Source organism: Cuculus canorus, chromosome 1 (genome assembly GCF_017976375.1).
Source record: "Cuculus canorus isolate bCucCan1 chromosome 1, bCucCan1.pri, whole genome shotgun sequence".
Classification (NCBI taxonomy): Eukaryota; Metazoa; Chordata; class Aves; order Cuculiformes; family Cuculidae; genus Cuculus; species Cuculus canorus.
Genome location: NC_071401.1, coordinates 159,779,316 through 159,792,096, shown reverse-complemented (window position 1 = coordinate 159,792,096; position 12,781 = coordinate 159,779,316). Strand labels below are relative to the sequence as shown.

The 12,781-nt window shown below is 34.8% G+C and overlaps 1 protein-coding gene across 1 annotated transcript in view; it reads right to left on the bottom strand.

The window, feature by feature from the left end:
* Positions 1 to 12,781, bottom strand: part of TRHDE (thyrotropin releasing hormone degrading enzyme) — a 219,476-nt gene that overhangs the window by 126,471 nt on the left and 80,224 nt on the right. Inside the window, exons 4-5 of the mRNA XM_009566220.2 lie at positions 10,564 to 10,718; positions 4,631 to 4,744 (exon numbers count right to left, since the gene is read on the bottom strand). Of these exons, the coding sequence (XP_009564515.2) occupies positions 4,631 to 4,744; positions 10,564 to 10,718 (269 nt within the window). The remainder of the gene's footprint in view (positions 1 to 4,630; positions 4,745 to 10,563; positions 10,719 to 12,781) is intronic.

Here is a 12,781-nt window from a genome sequence, read left to right as displayed (position 1 = left end):
ACTTAAGGTTAAGAATTCCATATATTAATCCACCTTGCCAGATCATAAAAAAAAAAAGAAAATTAAAAGAAGACCACAGGGAGATGGAAATTTATTTTCTTAGCTATAAGCTATATTTAGTATAAGGATTTTTAAATTGGTCTACTTAACAAGTCCCAGTAATTAGCATCCAGAAGATCTTGCAGTTTACCTCTACATATCTCTTTTTTCCTGCCAAAGTCAATATACATGAAATTCTAGTTAATTTTACATTGAAAGCTTCCCCCATAGTTGAGTTAAAACAGAAAATCATACAATGATTGACTTCACTTAGCAGTTAGTGGGGGAAAAAAAACACTCCATGTGGTATTAATTAAAGGCTTACTTTACACCAGCATGTGGAGCCTTTAACCAAAAAAGGAGAGATGAAAGCAGTTTTGAAAAACAAGAGGCTGAATCCCTCCCAATGCTGAGCCAGCATGATATTTATGTTGGGTTAGAAGGATCAAGGAGGCTACCGCTCAGGTCTGAAATGCCAAAATAATAATGAAATAAATCAAAAAGAGCCATGTCTGAAGTTTACTTCAAAACTTCTAATGAGTTTCTGGGTTTTCTATAATTCGAACAAAGACTAAAAAAACTTTACAGACAAATGCTTTAGGAGGCAATCTGAGTCAAAGCACATTAAAGATACACACATGTCTAATGGCCGTATTCACTTTTATTATTTCAATCCAGTCAATGAAAAAGACAGGCAATTAAGATAATTTATGAAGTATTTGGGCAACATGTTGCATGACGTTCAAAGTAGTTAATACAACAAATTTCAGTTAAATGGTTTTCTATTAACAATTTAGGCACAGGTAATTTCTTGCAGCACTCATTTTTAAAGCAGAAATGTTGATATAAAATGTCATTATTATTTTCATCCGCCTGTAATAACAGCAGAATCATCTAAACTGTGGAAACTAATAGTGTGAAGGAAGTATGGTTCACTTTAAGAAAGATGAAATATGTGCCCTGCCATACAGGCACAAAGTTTTACTCCAAATAATTTAATCATAATTTTTTAATACTAAGAAAACTTCTGGCAAATAAGACCATCCTTAATCAAAGTAGTAAGCACAGAAGAAAGTGCAAGATCTTATCCCAGAGTTTCAATGGACAGAGAAGGCAGAGGATTCAAAGCTATCACTGATGTACTGCACGTTGAAACAGCCAATAAAGTTGTCAGCAAAGCTAACTTCTATATAACAAAGAAAAGGAAGAAGGCAGCCGGGCTCTGTGAAATGCTTTCTCAGCATCAGGCTGAGTAGTGACCGCTAAAGTATTTGACGCTCATTTGATGGATGAAAGGGAAAATTACACAACAATAATTCCTGCTGTCATAGTCCTCAAAACCAACCCCAATACTAGAGACATTCAAGGACAAACATGATGGTTCCTTCTACCAGAAAATAAGGAGGCAAAAGATCAGTCAATAAATTCTGGATCTGTAAGCCTCGGTTCAATTCCTTCCTTTACAAAGCCACATACAAAGGACTTCAGGATAACTAGTGGAAATTACCAGCATGTAGTTTTCTGCTGTAATTTTTCATTTTCTCTGATCCTAAAACTATCAGAGGCACCTTCTGCCGAGAAGAGATTACCTTGTTGTATTAGTCATAAGAACTTAGAGCTCAAAAACTCACATCTAGATGCTGTTGCTTTTGGATGGCATGGAGAGACAACCAAACAGCTGTATGGTAAGCCTCTCATAAAAAACCTTCATCATTTTCTACATCATGAAATAGCAACAGCTAATTCACATGCAGATGACTACTGTGAGCACACATGATCAAGTAAAATACTCTGATCCCTGAGGGGAACATTTGCAGTGCCAGCTTTCTTTTCAAAACCGTCCTTACAACACAGAAACAATTGCTTAAACTTCCAAGACTTCAAAGAATGAGATATAAGAATAAGAATTTGAGATGTTTCACAATAAGAATTAAAAAAAATAAAACCCAACACAAACAAAAACTCTTTATTTGGGGGATAAGGCAAGGTGCAAGAGGCTGAAATGGGAAGAATGTTGAATTCATTTCCATGGCAAACATCTAATGACTGTGTAGTAGGGACATATTTCCTGCAAAACCAAAGGTGGTTCCATCTTCAAGAGGCAGAAAGTAACACACAGGGAATTATTTTTCAGGCTAAGGTAAGGAAAGAAGAATTTCTAGCTTTGATCTGAAGTAACTAAAATTTTAAAAAGGATACTAAGACCACTGGTGGAATCTTGAGTGATGTCAGCACAGGAAGCTCACTGTTTTAAAACCAGCAAAATTTCACTCACTTCGTCAGCAGAGTTCTGATGTACAAAATATTAACTGCCATAGATAATAGATGACTTCATCAGAATGACTCTGTTCATTCTGTTCTTCATCCAGAATTTTAATAGGAAGATCCAGGGCATATGCAAGCATTTAATAAGGAAAGGATGTTCTTTCTCCTTAAGATTATGCAAGTCAGAGGAAGTATGTAAACACCTTCTGGACAAGAAAAGAAATTCTAGATCTGCTGGAAGGCAAATATTATCATCCACCCATCTTTCCTGTGGTAAAAAAAAAGAGCTTATAAAACAAATTAAGAAAAACTGATAAAATCAAGAACCTCAGAGGAGGTTCCTTAATAAGATGAAAATTAGCTGAATTTGATGTTCTTGTCTATGGGCTTCCCGAGGAAAGGTAATATTTCAAGGGTAAGATTTCAGAACTACAAGAGAAAGAATTTATCCGTCCAACTTTCCCAATTCTTCAGAAAGAAGGACGACTTTGGCATATTACTCTTTGTTTTCCTGATGCAAAGAGCTGTGGTATCATACACTATATCATCTTTTATTTTTATCTCAAAAGGTATGAATTACTGATGACAAAACACTACCCAGAATGCTAGAATACTGCTCTATTTAAACATCATTACAGAAAATAAGGTTTGTAGTTCTTGGGTTTGCAACCAATTCATGATGCTTGTACTATATTCTTCACTTTTGGAAAAAAAGTTGTTTGGAACAGTTTTTCTTTTTATAAATGCTAACTTCTTATTTTTTCAAGTATTCAAATGTCAATATGAACTAAACAGCAAACGCAGGTTATACCAATAACAAATATCCAGCAAGCCAAATTCCAGTAACTGTAACTTTTGCTTCTTATTCCTACGATCTCTGTAATAAGGCTGAAACATCACAGTATTGATTCCTACTATGGTCTGCAAAAGAAAGTTTGAATGTTTAACTCATCAAGTGTTCCATCTTGCCAACAGTTTTCTAATTGTTTAAATATGTCAGTATCATTATTTTTGTATCAAAGCCCAATGATATCCAAAACTTTATGAAAAGTTTATCTTTACCTTCTTTTTATTTTAAGGAAAAACTTGACAGATTAATGTTTTTTCAGGCACAGCAATATTACTGTAGTTAATTCTAATTTATGCAGCACATGTCTGATTTCCCAGTTTAACTGTCATACCTTGTTCAACCCATTCGTTTTGCCTGTATTCTGCTAAGACGCCAGAATTTCATGTGATGGGTATGTCATTTGCATAACAGTGAATACAATATTCACTCCACAAAAATCTCAAGCAAATATTCAATATTCTAAATGACTTCTAAAGCAAAATTATTCCGGATTTGTTAAACTGATTATGTGAAGAACAAATGACTGATGATTTGAAGATAAAATGCAGTGTATAAACATTGTCATCTATGACATTTCACTATGCTAAAATCATAAAGGCCTGCCAGATTGCATTGCATTCATAATTAGAATGATTACATTGTAATTCAGGATGTGTTTTTCATAAAGATGAAGAGAATGAGTTTAAATACAGCCAAAGCCAGGTAAACCAAACAAGCCTACCTATGCAAGACAGATGTCAGTTCAGATAAAGATTTATTTTACTTTTAATAATGTAATTATAAACCAAAATTGATACCTGAAAGAAAAAATCAAAATACTACAAACTTCACAAGAACCATACTTAAAGCAACAGAGCCTGTATACAACAGTTTGCTCTCAGAGAGCTCCAGTATTTGCAGATCACTTCACAAAGCATGTCCAACTGTGTACAGCTGGAAATCATACTGAAAGCTAGATTCTCAATTCACATACCCCATGTTAACTTAGCATGTACTTTTAGATGGCAAAATGATGTCAAACTAATAGCATGAAGATAAAAAGAGTAAACTTAGAGAACAGACTACTGTAAGAAAAAGAATTGCTCAGTTATATGGTGTGTTTTAGTCAAATATTTATTTCCTATTTCGGTTGGGTTTGTGGATAAAATTCATTATTATGAATATTTTTTAAACGGGTCCATGTTAAATCATAACTGCTTTAATCAAAAACATTTCTCAGTAAAAAGCAGTAGCTATTTTAATGTTGGGTTATCATAGACAAGACCTTATTTCTTTTTTGTAATAAACTGCAGATTACACTTTTGGAATGTTATTAAATTATTTCACAGTGAGTGGTTTTGCTTTATTGGACATCTGATACTTGCACACATCATTTGGTATTTCTCAGCAAGTCCCTGTCTATAATAAAAACAGTAGTATAACAGCAGAGCAACTTTTCCATGGAGTCTCCAAATTAACAAAGTAAAACTGACTTACCATGTTCCATCCAGGGTAGAGGTAATCTGTCCCAACAAATTCAAAATAGTGAGCAAAACCTTCTTTCAACCACACATCCTCCCACCAAACTGGAGTAACAAGGTCGCCAAACCACTGCAAAGAAAGTTCAAATAATCATCTTTTAGGAAACTATGTTTCCACACATCTCATTTATACAGAATACTTTCTTCACAATCTTTAATAAAAGCAGTAGTACATACCACCTACTGAAACTCATTACGTTTTTTTTCTCATGTAGTAATGAATTAGCCTTTGGAGGATGCACAAGTTACTGAAGTAAAACATTTAAAACAACAAACAGGGAGAAAAAAGCACTGGGGAGAGTATTCAAAACGTCTACTTTAGTTATCTAGGGTAGATGTTCACCTAGGTTTAAGGGACTAACATAAGCAATGGACAGAAAAAGGCTTTGAACTCAAATAATCTGATTCATTCCTGGTAACTTCACTATGTATAGTGCAAATTCTGAAAAACTGCGAACACATTTTCATACCCTAGACCTGAATTTTAGCAACTCTTATTCCACAATGGCTGTCCACTAAGCTTCACAATACTTCTGTTGCTGCACTCATTGGCTTTTTTCCTAAGGAAAACAGTTTTAAGCAATAATGCCATCTCTCTGCAGATAGGAATCAGATGCCTAAAAGTAGGTAGTCACTTTAAAGAACATCCTAGGGTGAGTGGGATAACCACATAAGCCCAGCAAATTTCATACAGGAGCTACAGGAGATCTGCAGCCTTCCCAAACAGCAACCAGAGGCAAAAACTATCTAAAATGGCATTACCCACCTGCATTTATGCAAAGGAATCCCACTTGAGCTGATTTCCTTTCCTGCTCCCCCCCAGCTCACTCTTAAAACTTCCTCACTGACTTCAATCAAATTTATAAAGAAGGACAGAGGTCTCAAATATAACTAAATTCCTACAATAGTACATGAAGATCAAGACTTGAAAAGAGAAGGACCTAAACTGAGGACAAAGCAAGAACAAGGCCATTAGAAACCCTGCTCAGCAGCAGTCAACAGCCACAAACCTGTCATGGCACAGGACATGTGGGTGTCTGAAGGTTTTCAGAGAAATATAGGATGGTCATTGGAAGAGGAATGAGGACAAAATTCACAGGAAATCAGGCATCATCAATTCTTCTGCTGATGGATGACCCTGTTTAAACGACTGTAACTTGGATTATCAAACTTCAGTGGTAAGTGCAGAAACACAAATACTATTATCAAAATATATTTTGTACTTTCTGTAGCACCATTTTTGCCTAACAAAGACCAAAACTTTGTTCAAGTAAAATTCTCTGCCATTTTTTCTTAATGTGATTAGAAGTCAAATTAATTCATAATCAACAGAAATAAATTTTGAGTTTTCATGCAGTCATAAACCCCAAAAATACACAGAAAAGGAGCAGCAAATAAGTATTCCAGAGGGAGAGACTCATGTCAGAGCAGAAGAGCTGTTGCTGACACTGAAATGAGAGTGGGGAATGAATGAAAAGCAGAGTTGGCCAGTAAGTGGTTTGCTTTCATGACGGTTGCCTTATTCGAAGGCTTTGTCTGCGATCTGAATGAAAGGTCTCGCTTCTGTGCATGCCTTTGTGCAGTGAGAATAGCGCCAAGGAAATATCAATGCTGCAATGAGGATCCACAGTAAAGTGAACACAGGGGCTCCAAAGAACAGACTGCAGAAACTGAGCTGATCATTATGCCATACAATGTCCAGTAAATAGGATTTGAACAAAAAAAAAATGAAGCAAAAACATAACACTGACAACCAACCTAACTTAACAGAGAAAAGATAAGGTTGACTAAACTCATATTCACACACTAAGTGAAACAAAACTTAATGAACAATCAGTGATCATAAACTAGTTGAAGGCTGTCAAAAAATTAACTCTCTACAGGACCAACAGAGATAGATTCTGATCTTAAAAACATTTTCCTGAACATGCAAACACTGGGAATGCATTCATATAGATAACACATTTTTCACAATTTGAAATGTTAAGAGTAGCATACCTCCAAAACAGTATGAAAGACATATTTATACTAGAGTAGATTGAGTAAACGATTTCTAATGACAAGCAGACTAAATGCAATACCACGGAGTTTATTTATTGAATTACAAGAGAACAAATAACAAATGGAAAACCAGTAGCAGTGGCAGTCATGGTAAGCTCTGACTGTTCATAGAGAGATTTAAAAAGTAGAGCTTGTAAAGTCCAAAATAGCTCCTCCTGTAACTGAAAAAAACTAAGAAAATTAATTTATGATGTCACAAAAATAATTTCTCATACCTCTTTATGCATTTTATAGGTTTATTTATTAATGATACAATTAAAAGTATATGTTAATTATCCACTTAAAGAAAATAGTATTTTACGGGCATTCAAATAGCATGTGACATTAATATGAAGATGTAGGGAATGTACCTAACTAGTCTTGAATAGTACCAGAGACAGTAATGGATGTCAGAAAGAGAGTGTCAGAGACTACAATCAATGAGGCCAAATTTTCCAGCAGAAAGGTGCTATTATCTTCCTAGGTGTTGCATGTCTGAAAGAAAGATATTAAGTGAAGCACTTAATTTACTTAAATAATTGTTTATTTATTTATTTTGGTATTTGACTACGGACACTATTTGCCTGGACCGAAGAGCATTACTTCTTTTCATTTTGGAAAAGAAAATTAATTGAAATTTATTTATTGCATAAATTTCTCATCTCCCTTAGATATATTATGTTCAGTACGACATATAGAAGGCACTTATTTTATAGACACTCTGAAAGGACACTTTCTCCTATATTCTCCCTTTACAGATTATTAAAAAACATTGATTTAGACATTTTTAATTTTCCTTCTGCTTTCATGCCTGTTTAACTCAATCTGTCACACCAAGCTCTGTGCTCAGGTGGGCAATCTATCACAAAAAATCATAGTGCATAAATTCAAATTACTTTCTTCAAAGGCTGTAGGTGGGACCAATCTGCAATATGCAAATAAAACCAATTGCTACCTTAATAGAATTATTTTAATAACTTATGGTAATTATTTTGACCTATAAGCTTAAACTGATAGAAATATCTGTTTTGACCAATATTGCATGTGTGTTTGGGGGCTTGCAGGAGAAGCTTTTGTACTAAAAACACTCCTCCTTCCAATTATTAATCTTCTTAATTAGATACATAAAATATTCTAAAATATTCTAAAAAAAAGGAGATAAACTATCAAGAACCATTAACCTACAAAATTGCTAAACTAAAGCTACCCATGTAACTTCAATGCATCCCTCCTAAAGTATCTACCTAAAATAAATATCTGGTCAAGCATTACAAAGGCACCTGTAAAGAAATCAGGCGTAAAATTCCTTCTTCCATGCTTTTCCCATGTATTTTGACAACCACAGAATTTCTTTGTTGTTCTGTTATACCGTCTACTGTTTTCTGTCTGTCCTGAACATGGCATTTAAGCATTAATACCCAGATTTGGGAATCCTATCATATGTAAAGGTAACAATAACAATTCTTAACATTAATCTGATTTTTCTAATCTCGAGAACAACAGCAAAGCAATTGCTGTGTTATTCTAAGTAAGAAGGGTCTCATACAGGTCACTTTGCTACATGTTCAGGTATGTTCTGTAAGTCTCAGAGCCATGGATTTAAAATCAGGAAATCGGACAATGAGACAAAGAAAAAATCTGTTTTAGAAAAACATATTTTAGGTGAGTTCCCTTTCCTCTTACCTGATTTTTTTTAAAAAATCAATAAATAAAAACTAAAACTGGAGGTCTGGATTCTGCTGTCAGCTACACCAGAAGTGATTTTGGTCAATCTGCTATTCTGTGTGTAAAAATAAGTAGAGGGGAGGAATATTCATGTGTCACTCCAGGTTAGCAGGTGAGATTATGGACAACAATAGAGGACGAAAAATGCAGTGAATAATTCACAATTAAATAGCAGAGGCAAGAGATCCTGGGCACATTATGGTCTCAGTTCAATACATTTTCAGCTAAGCTAGTATTGTTTACAGTTCCTGTTCTATGTTATCCACAGTTAAAGCTTCCTCGAGGGGCTTCTGAGTATGGTAAGATAGAAGAAGAAAAAACTGACCAAATAAAGAGAATACTGTGATGGAGGCATTAGACAATGTTTTGTGACTTGTATTTCTGGAGCATTTCTTCCTTTAAACTCTACTTGCAGATGAACATATTCTCTGTGACTCAATTCTGCATCTAAAAAGTAAAATAATTTTTCTTCCACCTGAATATTTTCTGCCTTGTCTAGCTATCCAGGGAAGCAGCTGAGCAAGGACCTGATCTGCATGGTACTGAAACAGCAGCAACATGAATGGAAAAAGAGACTTCTAATTAAGCAAACAGCACAGGAAGTAGTATCAACACAGACATCGAGTAAAACTTCTCTTGCACTTTTAAGGTCACTTGAAAGCACTCTGCGTTGCACTGCTACCCTACAATAAACTCAGATATAGTTTTCATGTACTTAACGATCCTCTGATATTCCCAGAATCATGTAAAAATGCTTTGGCTTCAATAAGAATCAAATAAACAAACTCGACAAGTTACTGATGTGATAATTGCCCACATCTGAAGTATAAATTGCTCTGGAAGCAGAGGAAGCAGTGCAACAAATAACTGGAAGTAATGGAATGACATCAGAAAAAGGAAGACTTAATCTGAACAAGGAAAGACTTGAACTTAAGGAGAAAGTTATTGACCATCACACTTAATCAAAAGGTTTTAAGGGGTACATCGCAACCATGTAATCAGAAGCACTGAAGCTGGCACTACAAAATTGTGCCACAGAGAAGGATCTAATACTAATAGAAGCCAGGATTTGATGACCTAATATGTATTTTCCACATCTGATTCCTAAGGCACTGTAATTTTTCTAGCTGAACAGTGTGCTACTGTATTGTACTGCACAATAAAAGCATATAAAAAATCAGATGATCATATTGAGAACAAACCAGCAATAACTTTCAATAAAAATTTCATGTTGTAGTTGAGGACTTCATATTCATCGACAGATTTAATGTGAAACGTGAATATGAACCAAATATTATTATTTCCCGGTTCATCTACCAGAACTCCATTACAAAGGCTCTTTTATATGGTACATTTTATTTGAAGAAAGTGTTAATAATTTGCATTGCCTTTTAAAGTACACTGTGTAAAGTCACAGATGTAAGCAATGCTGATTACACAGTAGGATTTCATTCATTTTAACCTGAAGGCTATGATCATGCCTCTTATGAGTGCAAGAAAGGGTTTCCTAGCCCTGTAGCAAATTTCTTCAATAACATTTGCATTCAACTCAATACTACCAAACACTCATAATGTGTTTAGTTTGAGATAAGAAGATGGAACAAATGTAAAATAAATTGTAATATTGGTTTATTACAAAGTTTTCTTATTATAATAATACAAAAGATTCTGTACAGATAAAGATTCAATTATCCACCATTAGGGACCAGAGGGTCAATACAAAAATGTATATGTGATGGAAGAAAATGACGACTACCACATTGATGTTGGTCAAATCATTTTTTGGCATAAACATGAAACTCAGAATGAATCTGCTACAGTTCTGCAATAAATCATTTCTAGTTATCAGCATATTTAGTCTATGCATCAAGAACACACTCGCACACAAACATATGGACAACAGGCAAGTTGTTCATCACTACTAATTTTCTCTTTTAGCACCATTTTGACCCTTCCTAGTTTCTGCAGTGTAAGGGTGTTATCTTACAAATCTCTGTATTATTTGGACTACAGTTACAATAAGAGTTGCAACTGTCTATGTGAACAACGCAAATTCATTTTCAGTTTTGAAAAGAAATGCAGGGCTTCTGAAATTAATACCAAATATCTGAACAAATTTAATACCTGATGACATAGCTCATGTACAATGACCATGGTGACATCCAGTAGGTATGAAATAGAAGAAATGCTTGGATCTAGCAGTATCCTTTGCTCCACAAAAACACTCAGTCCCCAGTTCTCCATAGCAGCATAGGGATGTTTAGGCACAGCTAACAGATCTAGAAATAGAAAAATTATATGTTAACTCTTGTGGGAGCTACTATACTGAGAAGCTGTTGTGAGTAAGGTCATAAATGATCACTAAAAGCATTTTAAATAACACATGTAAAAACAAAATTTAATTTTAGCTTTTTAGCAATGTTATTTGGAAAACATTAGTAAAATAGTAATTTTTTATCTTGTGTTACTATCTGGTCACACGATTAGCATGTTATTGCAATACAGCACTTATTATTTTTAATGAAGAAGTTCTATACAGAATCCAGCTTATTTTAAAATATTTCCCTGATTATTTACTTCTGGGTTTGATAGTGCTTGTCATGTTTATTATAACAAACCAACACAGACTTTTACCACAAGTATTTGTTATCTTTTCATTAAAGTTACCCCTTTATGAACATCTCACACATCGAACTATACGTAAACCCTGACTTTAAGGACAACACTGAAGAAATACTTCTTCCTAATGACCAGAAAGGTGACAAACTGCTCAGAATCACCAGTTCTTATGAAACAAGGCATCTTTCAGTGTTCACTATTGCTAGCATGCATCCTCTGAGAACAGGACTGCTGCCTGCCACCTCTGAGCCTTGTAGGCTGGAATAATGGTGCCACACATAACTTCAAGAGCATTACTTCAGATCTGTATTCAGTAAGTGACAAAATACTATGAAGAAGATGGGATGGTCCTCCATCAAGTAAAAAAAAAAACAAAACAAAAAAAAAAAGCAGTGGGAGATTTCTCCCAGTGGCATGAGGCTGAACAAGACAATATTACAACGACTATTCGTGAGTTAGAAAAATCTTTCTGCAGAAGACTGAGAAGGTACTAAAATTGACTAACAGTCTGGAAATAAATTTAAAATGATAGTAAATTGATATAGGGAATAAACCAATTCACTATGCTGCTTCATGGCAAAAATACCTGCAAGTGCCCAGAAACAACTTGTATGTCTACAGGAAGCCCAAAACAACCTCTGTACAAATCAGCCAGAATTTGGAAGCTACTCAGTCACATCAGCATGATGCTCCCTCCAGTCAAAGTAATTAGCCTGGCTTCTTAATTAATTAGTCTGGCTGTCACAGTCCTTTCATTTGACTGCATTACTTCTGGTTCCAAAGCCAGATCACTTGCAGTTAACACAAGTGCATCTAGGTGGTACTTCCTTGGCTGAGAGGAAAGGTCTCTCAGGTAACTTCCTAACCTGAAGGAAAAAAATTCTGACCTACTTATTCTAAAAAATACTCTAAATTTTATCACAGCACTGACAGGTCTCCTAAGTTTGTTTCTTTTGGTTTGCTGAGAGGTGTGGTAGAATTGGCTTCAAAATCAACTTGACAGCAGGAGTTCAACTTCAGGATTCACAGGAAGTTGTCACTGAAATACCATTAATGGGATACTTGGATATATTCCAGCAATCCCAAAAAAAAGGTCTGCTGAAAGAAACATAAAAATCCCAGATTTCTAGTGGAAGTACAGAGTTTAGCGGCTACTTCAAAATACAAGCAAACTGAAAATAACCAAATTGCAAACAGACACAGACTAAAAAATGTGAAGAATAAATATTTTCTATAAAGGCAGACACGAGAACAAAAGCCTAATTAAAGAAAATAAAGCAAAAATCCAAAACATGGTGTTCAAGATTAGACATGCCAATAAATTCATAATTGCTTGCTTTCCTTTTCTTCTTCAGATGAAGTTCAAACTGCACTAATTTTAACTGCAATTTATTATAAGAGACATGAAAACAAAAAACTTTTATCTGCTACATAAAGAAGGGATAAGGATTAAGCAAAGAGGATACAAAGACTACTGGGTGAAATCACCGAAGTTAATGGCAAATCTTCATTAAGGTTAAACAGGGATCTCTCACATTCTCAACTCTGTAGCGAAAGCTTCTCCTACAGCGATTAAACTTTCCTCCAGAAGGCATTTTCAGAAGATGAATAGAGAATGAGTCTGTTCTTATTTACATTAATTAAGTTTTTAGCAACTCCCCTCAGATAAGCTAAGTGACACCAAAATAGAACTAGCATGAAAGTAAAACCAGTTCTCCACTTT